At 41.1% G+C, this 14,299-nt stretch overlaps 1 protein-coding gene across 3 annotated transcripts in view; it reads left to right on the top strand.

The window, feature by feature from the left end:
* Positions 1-14,299, top strand: part of LOC115050302 (probable serine/threonine-protein kinase kinX) — a 37,920-nt gene that overhangs the window by 17,944 nt on the left and 5,677 nt on the right. For all 3 annotated transcript variants that reach the window (XM_029513141.1, XM_029513140.1, XM_029513142.1), the window contains exons 2-10: positions 1,440-1,522; positions 5,812-5,986; positions 6,672-6,798; positions 8,484-8,624; positions 8,718-8,777; positions 11,702-11,857; positions 12,664-12,763; positions 13,172-13,469; positions 13,554-14,091. In XM_029513141.1, coding sequence (XP_029369001.1) covers positions 1,440-1,522; positions 5,812-5,986; positions 6,672-6,798; positions 8,484-8,624; positions 8,718-8,777; positions 11,702-11,857; positions 12,664-12,763; positions 13,172-13,469; positions 13,554-14,091 — 1,678 coding nt within the window. The remainder of the gene's footprint in view (positions 1-1,439; positions 1,523-5,811; positions 5,987-6,671; positions 6,799-8,483; positions 8,625-8,717; positions 8,778-11,701; positions 11,858-12,663; positions 12,764-13,171; positions 13,470-13,553; positions 14,092-14,299) is intronic.

Below are 14,299 nucleotides of genomic sequence, written 5' to 3'. Positions count from 1 at the left end.
GGCAGCTCCTCACATCAGATATTTGGGAAGCTCAGTGGTTTGAAGTTTGTAGCTCTCTGTTGTAATGAAAGGCTCCTTATGAAGTTTGGCTTAAGAAAACATTCTCTACCCTCCTCTCCTCTTCCCAAACCCTGTTCTCATGACCTCCATACATTCTATGAAAATGACTGGACCAAATTAGAGGTGATATAGCAACTATTCTCACATATCAGTTTACCAAAAAACCTGCAGAGGAAATCAATTGCATACTTTGCACAGCTAATTAAATTTGAGATAAAATGGGGAGTCATGTAAAACTTGAGTGGTGAATTAATAGCCTCTCTGTAGCTACAGAGAGTAGCTAACATGGTTCTGAGGCTGCCTGCTGAGGCTGAACTCTCACATGACCTTGAACTTCCTGTCTGCTGGAGAAGGTTCACTAATAGTCCTGCAACACAAAGTGAAATACAGGATTGAAAAGTCAAAGATAAACTGGAGGTTTGCTGACAATTGTCTGTACAATCCTTGTAATTTTTAAACTTACTTGATACTGAAATCTGACTCCAGAAGCTGCTGATCCATGTTGTGCTTCAGTGAGAGATTAGTTTGTAATTCTACTTCATGTCTGTCTGAATTTGTGTTGGAGGTTGGTAGGGCATCTGCTGGTGCTTAGCAGTGAACAGAAGAGGGTGGCCGAACAGAGCAGGCCCCTGGAAACAAAAATCAGATGTGTAGCCTGTGTTGAGACTGTTTGGACTGGATATTGGATTTATATCACACTGATGCACATTGGAACAGAGGTTAAAATTACATACCATTCACACCAACAGTTGAAGATCCAGTACACATGTTCAGCTTTTAAGGAAAGAAAAAAGCTGTGTGAAATGATTTTATAGCATTCTAGCCTGTTGCTGGTGACTTTGTAATGCTCTAAACGAGTCTGTCTGTTCAGACCTTTTTGAATCCAGATTTACGATCGTGCCAAGGCGCTTTTACTAGCAGTCACAATGCTACCAAATGGGTCTTTAATCACATTGTAATCCAGCAGGTCTGATCTCATGCAAGTGGTCAGGCAGCGATATGAGCGATTCGAGGAGATGGAGGACAATTAAGATAAATGCAGAACAGGGAGACACAAAATAGATATTTTCAACCCTCTGGGCTGGTCTATAATTCAGCATTACACACAGTAGAAGTCACAGTAGAATCATGTGGTGATATTAGGATCTTGTAATTTTGCTGCCAAAAAATCATTACAAGAAAGCACTTTAATTGCAAAATCAATAATGATAATGTAAATAATGATCAGATTCAACTGAAAGTTTTGGGGGTGATTTATTGATGTAGCCTCATGCAGGATTCTAATAATAATTAATGATGATAAACAACAATGACAAAGTATTCAAATAAGTTTTAAGGGTTATCAATGCTTACCATGAGTCTGTCTGTCTCCCTCACAGCAGTGACAGTGCTGACATGGCATCAGGACCTCCAGATGTGATGACCAATCAGGAGCCTGCCGAGGTTCAGGAAGAGTGCTCAGGTAGCATTTTGAGTGTTGTTTAACTAATGCTTACTTGGAACAGATTACTTATTTTTCTTTAAATGTATGTATTCAGATGATTGAATTACATCTTTAGAATAACAGCCAATTTTAACTTGAACTATATTTTTACTGTCATATGCACCGTAGACACCCGTCAGTTAGTGTGTGGGTGAATGAACGCAGCAGTTTAGGTACATTGTTGACATTATTTCCCATAGTACTTCTGAGTTCCCATACCCCAAGACCTAAGTTTTTTTTTTTTTTTAATGAACTTCAGCTTGGCAAAAACTCAGAAAGTGCTTTTTCTGAGTCAGATAAAGAGCACCGTATTACTGTCAGAATGGGGTGGATGCTAGTACATGTAAACACACAATATAGTGAGATTTTAAACACAAACAAACACACACACACACACAAAGCAGAGAAGCTGTAGCCAGGCTTATCAATCTATAAATCTCCTTACTGGTGCTGGCAGGAAATAAAGGAACAGAGAAAACATCATCCAACTCATATCCAGACACGCACACAATAGACAGCAGCAAATCTGCTGTGTGTGGGGGTAGGGGGTGGGTGAGGAGGCTCTGTGTGTGTGGGTGAAGCCAAAGTTTGAATTTATCGGGAGTGATGCTGGGATTATTGCAAACACAATATGACCAACAAAGCGGGAACAGTCTGTCAGATCAGATTTTTGGATATGAACTGGGCCCTTCTCTGATTTTTTTTTTTTTTTTTTTTTTTTAAGCAGGAAATCTATTCTGTGCAATTAGGTCTCTGCTTCTATATGACCTCTCTTTCCAAGTGTGACTACAGATCACAGACTCTACCTCTCATGTCCATCTCAATCCGTTGGCAGACAGCAGATTTCTGATTGGTGTGTGGTAGAAGGTGCTGTGTTTAATTGGATCAGCAGTTTGAGAGACCTGAAGTTGTGAAACACAAGTTTGGGCCCTCTTCCTTCTCCTGCTTCACTGTCATTTTCAAGCACCTGAAATCTTGTTTTCAAATCTGTACTATTTCTCTTCAGCTTAGGAAAGCACATCCATAGACATTTTAGAAAATAAATGGAATATTCTCAGATTCACTGTGAATCCTTGGAGCTCGAGAAGAAGTGTTTCACTGCTGCTTCTCAATGAAACTTTCATGTCCGCTGAATCTGAAATGCACCTTCACATGCAACACTAATTCCACCCTTTTACCCTTTATCACTTCAGATCGCATAAAGCTTCTTGTTCACCTGTAAAACATCACGTGTTTCAAACCCCCATTTAAAATACCCACCCCCCCCAAAAGAAAAAAAAAAAAAGTTGGGGCAAATACACGAGGGCACTTTGGTATAGTTGTACAGTTAAATCCACCATCTAACAGGAAGTTAACATTCAGGAGCTCTGAGGTTATAAATGAGGGTAATCATTAATGTGACTTCTGACATAATATTTGTCTTCACCACTTGACAAATTAAAGCCAAGCTAGACATGACCTGGAAACCTTCTCTCTTAAAAGCAGGAAAATAGCAGAAAGACCAGAAAATCAGTAGGTGTTGACGCAACATGTAGGTCTACTGAGTAATATGAATAATTGTTAACTAACTATTGTTAACTAGCTAAGCTAACTTCTAAGTGGATGCGGCTTTAATAGTGCATTTTCTCAAGGATGAATTTACACTGGATCACTAAAGTCAGATAGCTAACACTGTGTTGAAGAAAAAATTTCATTAGAGAAGACTGATATCAGTGTCTGCTAGCACAAACTGTGTGTTATCAGTGAGCTGCTGGGAAACAAACAGTTGTTCCCATAAACCTCTTGGGGAAAAAGCCAAACAGCTGTGGTTCATTAAGTTTTCTTCACTACAGTTTATTTTGCCTGACACTGAACACTGAATTTCAAAGCACAGCTAATCTGCCTCATCGGACCCCTGTTGGTGTTTCAGTCAGATTTAACTGACAACACAAGCCAACAGTCGTGCATCACCTTCAAATTCAACTTAACTGCTACCTACTTATAACCACTGAGTACAGAAATATCTCGTGCATATAGTGACATCCAACTGTTGTCCATGTGCATGCCACAATACTGCAGACCCTCGACACCCTCTCCATCCTCTCCGCTGTTTCTCCTCTTCCTACCACTCTCCTTGATCTTCCATTTTGCAGAATATCGAACTCATCACTTTTGGGGAATTTCTGAACCTGAACATGGTCAAAAAAGTTGTTCTTATAACCTGTGTTTATAGGCAAAGACTTGCTACCACAGTGAATACGCTCCACTTCCACAATGACTCCCCGCATTTTCAGGTCCCTTCTCCTGCTCCTTTTACCAATTTTTGTCCACATTGTTTCCATATTAAAGGTCGCCATCTTCTAATTGTGAGCAGAGGTCAACTCCCTCTGATACTGACCTTAGACTGTGCTAAAATTCCCATGAGTCCATTGTGAGCGTGCAGCCATGCTTGTGTTTGTGATTGAGAGAATGGATGGTGGGAAATTACAGTATCTATTACTATCAACATAGAGTTGCACTGACCTTCCATTGAAGTGTATATTCTATAACTCTCTCTGACTGCAGACCTTTAGCTTAATAGTGTATTGTGCCTAAAATAGCACAATAAATGGAACTAAGTGCTAGTGTTTCCCACAGATTTTTTTTTTTTTTCCTCTTGGCAGTAGAGAGGCCGCTGAAGCGTCACCAAGAGTATGTTGGAAGCTCCTCAAGTAAAAGGAGTAGTTCACCAACTGGTGTCAGACAACACTTCTTCTCTCCAGCCAACATTTCTTCATACAAACGGGATGAAAATGATGATTTATAATCCATGGCCTGAGTGCAACTCATCAAAAAAGCATATGTGCTATATTTATCCACCCACACAGAAATAACAGTTTGTGTCCCTGCAAATTTGCAGCAGCCTCTTAGATTTATGGTTCATGTAAACAAGAAAGTTCCCTCAGATTTGGGACCCCTCTATACCATTTTTGATGTCCTCTGGCGTAAATGACCTAGTAATTTTAAACACCTTAGCCCGGGCACCAGGTTTTAGATTCCAGACATTTTTTAGATGTAATTTCACTCAAAACCAAAAGTGTATTTTTAGAGAGGGGAAGTAATGCTCAAGGATTCCCTGCTGGGAGGAGGACAAAAGTGACGCACACAAGAAGAATGTGTCTCTTTTCTAAAGCTGTTTTATGCCCCCAGGATGTGAACTCTCAAAATAGTTAGATGTATTGTTGCTTTGCTCACGGTTTTTTTGTTTTGTTTAGTTTTTTTTGTTTGTTTCCTCTATAATCTGATTCTACACTGTACACTCTCTGGGGGGTTAACATAGCCATATCCAATCTTTCTCCACTGGAGATGTTTCTAATGTCTTTTTGTGACATAGTGTCTGTGTGTCAGTCTACGATGAAGTAACGTGTCTGTGTTGGAGAACTGATTCATATCACTGATTAAGTCAGAGAACATGACAAATATGACGATAGAGTAACTGAGATTTAGCATTTATTGCAATGGATAAAGATTAAGTGAACGATGCAATGGCATCAGATATCACACTCTCTTTCTCTGTCCACATTACCCACACAACTGACTAATGTAGTGTGTGTCCTCGAACACAGATGAGGACTTATTTTTGATTCTACAATCCCAGTTTTTGGAGGATTGTTTTTGTGCTTTTTTTTTTTTTATGATTATTTTTTTTTTTTTTTACTCTGACGGTAACACAAGTAATTTCACTAGTAAAATCTAAAGACTTCATCTGTAAGAGCTTAAGTTTAGGCTTAGAGAGCGGCCAGCGCAGCTGCAGACCTTTCAGGTGCAAGAACAAGGGCATGCATTTTTCTTGGTGCTCATCCTGTAACATGAATGTCGGGCTGACTGTAGCTGACAGCCCACAGTCTTGTTGAACGTGGGCCGTTACAGGACCAGTGGGCATTTCAAGCTGTGGATGAATGCCTTGCTGACTGGAAGCAATGAGAGCAGTTTGTTGCTGTTTAAGGGCTTATAAAAGAGTTGTTGAGTTTTCCACTGCAGCGCTAATGGCTGTGCACTCAGTAGGTGGGGGTGGTTTACAAGCACAAGTGTGTGTGTTTGTCCAACTTTGTTTGTGCACACGCGTTAACCTGTGTGTGGTTTCTCCTACCTGTACCCTCACCTCCATCACAGGGGTAATTAGTCAAACTAGAGTTCATGTGAGGGCCATGTGTAATTTCCTCATTAACATTAAGACTGTGCACTTAGTTTTAATGATTCACTGTAGTGTTGTGTGGAATTAATATCTTTCTCGCCGCCTTTTTTCTCAGGAAAGAAAAAGTCGAAGTTCCAGACGTTTAAGAAATTCTTCGCCAGGAAGAAGAGAAAGGAACCATCCACTGCCGAAGCTGATGCGGTGCTTAAAGCCAGCCAATCGAGCGACAATGTCAGCAAAACGCCAGAGAATAACACCCTCACTCGATCGGAGAAGGATAAGGGCTCTGGGTAAGATTTTCCTGCACTCACACGTGCAGTAATATGGAAATACAAACAGGACTGACTGACTGGTGACTGCAGACTGTGACCTTAACAAAAAACAACAACAACAAAAAAAAAAAAAAACTGCAAGTGCCTGCTGACAGGTCCAGGATCTGTCCTTTAAATACCCTGCAAGTGCTTCTTCAGCTAAAACACCATGAAACAAAAAAGTTCCTCTCTCTGTCTAGATAAATATCTCCTCCTGTTTGAAAAGGGTGGAAACAAATTCACAGGGGGAAGATCATGTTTTTACATCCATCTCCTGTTCTGCCAAACTCACCTCAGCGAAGGCTCATGACTTCCTGTTTTTCATAACAAGTAGTGGAAGGACCGTTCCTGTGGACAGCCCTGGTTTCCTCTGTTTTTCAGAGCTGTGCCACTTCCTGCCATGTCCACTCTTGACCCTTCATCTGTGTCACAGGACATGTCTGCTCTAATTTCACTCAAACAGTTTTCTTCCTCATAATAATTAGTAGAAGGTAACATTATTTCAATTGAATTTCAATTTTGTGGCTTTTAAAACTATTTCAATGTTTATGGTATTTTTTTTTTCAAAGCCATTCACATCTCTCTATTTTGTTTATTTTGTTCTAGCAGCTGTCAAAAACCACTTTCTGTTTTGTTTATTTCTTCCGCTTCCTGTTTCCCAAAGGTCAAAGATCAGCCTGGGCAGCAAAGCCTTGTCACATGACTCTGTCTTTGTTTCTGACTCATCGGAGGCCAACGAAGCTCTGGGGGCATCTCAGGACAGCATTCACGGAAAAGTCAAATCGCTGCAGGTGAATACAAAAATGTCTGCTCTTTCAATTTGTAGCACTGCTCAACTAGAGGAGCCCAAGTTGAACTTCCTTTTTTATTTGAGATAATAAATCCCTCTGATGCCCAGGATACATGGTGACCCTGACTATAGAGACAGGAAGGAGAAAATAGGATTTGACTGCAGGGGTTAATAAGGAATAATAAACAAATGAAGAAGCACAGGCTGTGACGTGGGGATGTGTTTGACCCCGTGCTCCTCTCAGTTGTCAAGAGCAGCATTGAGCAATACAAGAGTTGACATAAAGACAGAAAAGCACCAGCTGATCTCCTGTATATTTAGATAGCGTGACTCCCCCTCAGGGATGTGAACATAGCATGAAACTGGCTCGTACTTAGTCAGAGCCACAATATAAAGCCTCTTCTGTGTAATGATGTGGTCAGTGTAACAGTTGAGAAAGGCAGCGCTGATGTGTGTTACGAAGAGGTTACAACTGCTGCGTCTGTCAAAGCAAAATGAAATGACTGGATGATGAAAAGAAACGCAGACGGGACAGAGGCAACATCTGTCACAACAGTGGTATAAAACAGGAAGACATGAAAGCTAGATGAAGAGGCTGACCTCCGCTTAAACTGCTCCAGTTAGCTACCTGCAGCAACCTTCCTGAGGGGATTTACTGAAAAGGAAAAGTTTATCTGCTAAGCTAAAAACAGAAGGAAGTGTTTGGTTTGGGATTGATGAGAGAAAAGCACTAAAACAATGTTTCATAATCAGTACAAACACATTTTGAGCTAAACAGCACAGACAGATAGTTGCAATGTTAAATGTTGAGGATATGAGGATAGAATTGCTACATTTATTTCCATAAACTGAATTTACAGTGCAAAATTGACTTCCTGACCTTAATCTTCACTCTTAACTGGGCTGCCTGTTTGATAAGCCAAGTGAGGTGGATCCAGAGCCAAATATAAAAACATTATATAAGGAACAATATGTTACAGGGGGCGCAGTGATTAAAATCTGAACAGTGTGAGGTGTGTATTGGTCACTCACTGTGATTTTGTGAATGGTCCAATCAGGCTTATGGACTCAAGCCAGTGGTTTTGCTGGCATGTCCTGCAATGGTGGACATATTCACAAATAAAACCATTGGACATACAAATGAGTAGCATGGGGAAAGCCTGGTTTGATACAGAGAATATGATGCTCTCACTTAGTCTCCAGTCCTGCTGTCTATCACATTGTAAAATATGTCACACTCATATCAGACTGATGTACAGTTGTGACAAAATTTTGTCCACAATAAAAAATCTTTTACCGGGAAAGTCAATTTTTAGCTTCTGTATACAACTGCTAACGGGTTTTTATTGTTTAAAAGCAATAGTAACAACACAGAAGTATTGGCAGTGAAAACCTTTTCTTTTTAAATGTATAAATGTTCAGCCCAGCTAAAGAGCAGCTGTATTGTCCTCTGTTTGCTTTGCCCCTGAGTCAATGAGTCCTTGAGTTACTGTTACAGGTGAACACGTCACCAGCAGATAACAAATCTGTTAGTTTGAGTTTCTATGATACCTAACACACGCACACACGCACACGCACACACTCATTTACCAAAATAAACAGGTAAAATCCACAATTTCCTGGTTCTTGATCCTTCGGCAAGTTAAAAATAGACAGTAAAAACAAAACCAAGTTTCTGTGTTTCAGCTTCAGCTGAAGCAGGCCATCAGACTGGGCTCTCCTCCATCCCTGATGTGTGTGAAGAAGACAGAGGATGCAGGAACCATGTCTGAGGATGACGGTCTTCCCTGCAGTCCCCCCGAATACACCACCCTTCATGCAGTCATGGTAACATAAACCTCCCACTCTGTTGTCCAGCTGAAGTGGCACGCCGTATTACTACCACACTTTATCTTCTCTCTCTCTCTCTCCTTTTCCCAGACTCAGGCTCAGAGGAACAGCTCGATCAGTCTGGAGGGGATAGACAGTGATGAAGACCAGGTAAACACACACTCACAGGACCCCACTGATTTAACCCTGCACTCCTAAACGACAGTTACCTTTTAGCATCAAAGCATCAAGAAAATATTCTATATTCTTCTCTCTCATCAAAAGCTGACACCTGCAATTCTGGCAGCAACAGTTTGATCAGAGATAGAGATGTGTTGTGCTAGTTTAAGCTACTGTAACCTCGAGCTATCTGGTAAGCTCACTTCTCTCTGTTCAAGCTTGTCTTCGATACCAACATCAACTCAGATGATGAAACACAGAGAAACTTTATCATGTTAACAGATTTTTGGCTTTTTTTGACAGTGATAGTAATAATGCGGAGGAAAGGCGGGGGGGGGGGGGGGGGCAGCAGAGAGTAATTGTCAAAGAGCTGATTGTGCAGTTTTAAAGTTTCTTCTCCAGGTGACTGTCTCAACTTTTTTCTGTCAGCTATAAACCAGCTTGTTTCAGTTGTACGCAATTTTCTGGTTCAATGCTTTTTCCAGGAAGAAGTCAGACACAAAAGTAGTTCCTGAAAGGAAGTCTTGCTGTTCAGAAATTCCCACAACAAATCAGTGAATGAAACTCTAAAACAAGACTAAATCCACAAACCAACATGAGACTTAACAAATAACCTCCCAATGTATTGTGGGTACATTTCCAACTCGCAGCCAGACAGAGATTCCAGTGATCTCATGATTTTATATGTTATGTATAAAGGCCTGAGGAGAAACCCTCTGGCTGTTTAGAATGCAAAGCTTTGTGTGAGTGTTTCATTTGACTTAGGTGACAACAATAGTAAAGGCATTTTATGATCCAGTCTAATCACTGAAACGCAACCAAAAGCCCCCAACACAACCTCTCTTTACCCACATCTCCCCTCTTGTATTGTTCTCCTACTCCCCATTCTTTCTTAATATCATCCCCACTCACATTTGGTCAGGTTCTTGACCAACTGTGTGTGTTTGTGGTTCAGCACATGTGACTTCAAGTGTCCCACATGCTCCCTAATGACAGTGTCACTTAGAACAATTCACTCAGCTGGTATGGATGGACAGAAACTTGTGGCAATTCATGTCAATTTGACAAATTCAACAAATGTCCTAAAAACCTTGAGTATCCATTTAGCCTTGGTGTCTATGATGTGGGCTAAAGGCATAGTCAGCAAAGTTTGACAAATTGGCTTTTAATAATAGGGCAGCTAAACAATTTCAGAAGAGTTTGGGCAGTTGTTTCCCACCGAAGGGAACCGCAAATGGCCTGCTACAAAGACATGCATGCAAAAACCTGAAAATATCCTTTTAAAGTACATTCCACACACAGGAATGTAGTCAAGGAGGACTGCAATGACTTATGATCTGCAGTCACAGTGGCCCTTTCTGGAGCTTTTTCCTCCACTGAGAACTTAGACAGACTTCTCAGAGACACAGGATGGTTTTTTTTTTTCTTTAGATTTGAGATTTTATTTTATTTCAGGTTTTCAGTTAGACAATGTGTCCAAATCACCCTGAAAGGAGTCATGAGGTTCAAGAATAGTTTGGTCTGTCTTCAAATTTACTGTACATTGAAAGAGTGAAGACTTTCTCAACATATAGTTCAGTGCTCAGTTCTTCAGTCTGTGGCTTAAGAATGAAATGAAGATTAAAAGAATTACATTTCATCCAGGGGATGATCCAGCAATGTACATTTGTCAAAGTTATCTATAGTTTATTTTAGCCTTCGATGATCAAATGGCAGTGTTTAATGTAAAAGCAGCCACTTAAGGTCAAAATCAGAGAATTATCACCCAACTCGGTTCAAAGGAGGATCTTTCAGCTCTTTGTTTTCCTGAAGTGTTTTCCTCTGGTTCGGTCTTATCTGTGGCATCTACTCATGAATTCGTATATAAAGTTTCATTCAGGGCTGTTCTTATAAACTGTCTGGAAACAAATAATAAAAGAAAAAGTTCTCTTAAATTGGATGAGTCACTTTTAACTTTAAACTCAGATCTTTATCACAGCAACATCACAAACAAACAAACTGTCATGTGCTGTGTGTGTGATGCTTGAAAATAGACGTGCGTATGTGTGCGCATGCGCACATTCCACTGGTTTCTTTAGCAGTTAGCATGCGTGCTTTCAGCAGAGCACACACACACATAAACATTCATGTGAACCTCCATAAATAAATACAATCCCAGCTCACTCTGGGTGAGGGCAGGGTCACCCTGGACAGGTCACCAGTCCATCACAGAGACACATCACAACACACAGAGACAGACAGAGACCAACAACCTACGGACAGTTTAGAGTCGGACCTGGAACCGAACCTGCCACTTTCTTGTTATGGGGCAACAGTGCTAACAGCACTATGCCACTGGACTGCTGCTTTGATTTTATCAGGGAAGAATTTGGATGAAAATAGTGTGAAATAAGTCAAAATATGAATTTGTGAGAGCAGAGAGAGCGATACTGCTGCACTGATGACAGAGTAATTGTTGGTCCCACAGACGAGGACAGCTAATATTTATACAGCTGGACTTCCTGTCTCTCAGTCTCTTGCTGCATGTCTCACTTTATTTCATCTGGTGTTTTTATCAGCAACATTCATCACCTAAGTGAAAATCCACTTTTTAACACACTTTTCCTTCCAGCACCGATGCTGGGAACAGTCGTGACTCAGACCTGTAATGTGAGCTGCTGTGTCTATAGCTGTTCGACTGGGAGACAGACTTTGAGGATACAGTGGCACGTGGATATGATTTCCTCAGGACATGGGTGGACAAATCCCTGTTTCCCAGTCAGTGGAGCTTCTCCAGATGAGAGCCATTATTTGGATAGGGGTTGTTTGGAGTCCAGATGTAGCAGGGCGTTCATTTACCTCCACTCACAATGCCTGAGGAGAATTTGCTCTTTCAGTGAAGCCTTCTGTCTCTGTTTGTCCCTCTGTCTTCTCAGCTGTCCTGTGCAGCTTCCAGTAGAGCAATGAGCCCCCTGGTGGTTCCAGGGGACTTCAGTCAGCCGGCCAGTCCCTTCGCCTGTCTGGACAACTCTGCTGCCAAGCACAAGCTGGGCCTGAGACACAAAGCCTGCAACAGAAGGAAACCTGCCAGTGTAAGAAACTCACACACTAATGCAAGCATTCTGATTTTATTTTGATAAAACTGTCTGTCAGTTTAACCAAATTCCATTAACCCTTTCATTTTGGAAATAAAACCAAAAGTGGGCAAAATGAACTTTAAATGTCAGTAAGTCTGGAGATCATACTGTGTGTGGACAGCCACAGTAAGTGCTGGTGGTCACGGTTGGATTAAGAAATCAGTCTGTAAACTGCCATGAGTTGGTTTGGGTAGTAATTTTGGTGTTTCCCGTGGCTTTGGTTGACCTGGACTTCTGACAATCTGATTGACTGTAAATAAATAACTATAGTATGTTGCCCCTTCAGGCTTCACTTTAACAATATTGACATATTATTATTATTATTATTATTCAGCTGTTTATATGGTGAGTATAAAGGTGTCATTACCAACGGAAACCAGGGCTAAAACCAAACACATAAAATCCAGGTCTTGTAAAATGGGAATTATTCTTCTGCCTTTTCCAAAATTTCCTCCATTGGTGCTAAAGATATTGCCACTAATGTAACATGTAATTTATGATCAGGTCAGGTTGCCTACAAAATAATACAACCTATTATTATCATTATGATTATCAGTAGTAGTTGTTGTATTTGTAAGTAGTTGTAACTCAAATGTAATTTTTGTTTTAGTCACAGTGTCCTGCTCAAAGGCACTTCAGCAGGGCAGGTGATTATAAGGAAGATGATAGTGGCAGCAGCTTCACTGTTTTCATAACTGTTTGTCTGTCTGGGTGGTAAATGATGGCACTGACATCCTTTTTAATGTCCTGTGTTCATTCAGAGGCTGGAGGTGAAAACGGAGGCCAACTCTGTGGTGGACGAGATGCTGAACACATCCACAGCAGACACACTGGATGAGAAAGAACCACAAAACATGGAAGGTCAGCAGGTCTTCATGTAATTTAAATCAAGTGTTGGGTGTGTGATGACTGATATTAGATAGGACAGAAATGAAAGCATTATAATTCACATTTGAAAAAGCACAATTACTTCCAAATCTATAATGAAAATCAAACATTAACAAATATTTTCCCATTTGTAATTCAGTAAGTCTGACTTCTCATTAAAATGTAACTTGATTCAATTAAACCAATTCTTAATGAAACAATCAACTCAATAAAATGTGAATGCTCATTATTGCTTTTCTAGGTTAATAGAGGCATTTTTAAATGAAATTTAAATTTAGAAATGATCTAAAATCATTTGCAGCCACAGACCTTCATATCTGTGCCTCCACTATGTGATGTCAGATTGATCTCTGAAACCTTTGCTCGTGCCTTTTAATCCAGTTGTAAGTTTTGATGAGCCTCAACCAAAAGTGGAGAGGGAACAGGAAGGAGAGAAAGAAGAGGAGGGGGAGGAGGAAGAGGAGGAAGAGCAACCACAACATTCCAGACAATCCCTGTTGAGCAATAAGGAGGAGCAGGACGAGGGTGAGGATGAGTGGGCAACGGAACAGGAAATCTCTCACAGCCCGGACACTTCATCTCATCCTGAGCCGAGTCTCCTAGAGGAAGAAGTCCCAGAGGCCCAGCCCCTGCCCTCCCCCACTCCCAGCCCCAGTGCATCTTCTCTGGACAGTCCCAGGTGACCAGATGTGATTTCCTGTCTCCGTATGTGTTCATTTAGTCTTTTTCACTCAGATCTGACCCTTCTGTTCTCTGTTTTTAGGGTCACACCAGAGCCCCCTGCTGGTCCAAGAGAGTACCTACTGGACCCTCCAGGTACTGCCTATGGAGCAGAGCAGAACAGGAGTGAAAGTGAACTCGTGGTAAGAGCAGAAGAAGACGAAGAGCAAGAAAACAGGGAGGAGGAGAGCTCTTTCTTACAGGAAGTACTCAGCTCTTTGAAAACCCCTCTTGCATCTTCCTCAATGGGTGTGAGCGCCGATGGTGTCGTCCTGGAAATGGAGGAGCAATCAGAGGAGAGGGAAGATGAAGTAGAGCTAGAGGATGGGGAGGCAGTAAAGGAAGAGGAGGGTGAGGTGGATGAGAGGGTCAGTCATCAGAATGCTCCTTCCATCCCTCTGTTGGGTCACACCAACGAGAAAGAACGGAGCGAGTCTGCTCTTTCCTGTCAAGAAGAAACGCTTGCCATTGAAGAAGAGGCAAAAAGTGAAGAAGAAGAAGAAGAAGAAGAAGAAGAGGAGGAGGAGGAAGAAGAAGAAGAAGAAGAAGAGCTAGTTGTGGAACAATTCATTCAACACAGTGTAAGTGTTTTTGACTATAGCCCTTGCATTTATTTTATACAGTGGCCCATCCTCATACGGCTTAGTTGGAAAGTTTATCCATAATACTTTCAAAAAGATTATTTTTCATAACATTTAGCTGCAACTCGTAAAGATAAAAGCTCTCTGCCAGCATGATTTTAATTTGTCAGGTGTAGTTTTCTCTCAGCAATTTTCTTCAAGATCTTGA

This window comes from Echeneis naucrates, chromosome 10 (genome assembly GCF_900963305.1).
Source record: "Echeneis naucrates chromosome 10, fEcheNa1.1, whole genome shotgun sequence".
In the NCBI taxonomy this organism is placed as follows: domain Eukaryota; kingdom Metazoa; phylum Chordata; class Actinopteri; order Carangiformes; family Echeneidae; genus Echeneis; species Echeneis naucrates.
Note: the sequence above shows the minus strand (reverse complement) of the source record. Positions and strands in the feature narration are given on the sequence as shown.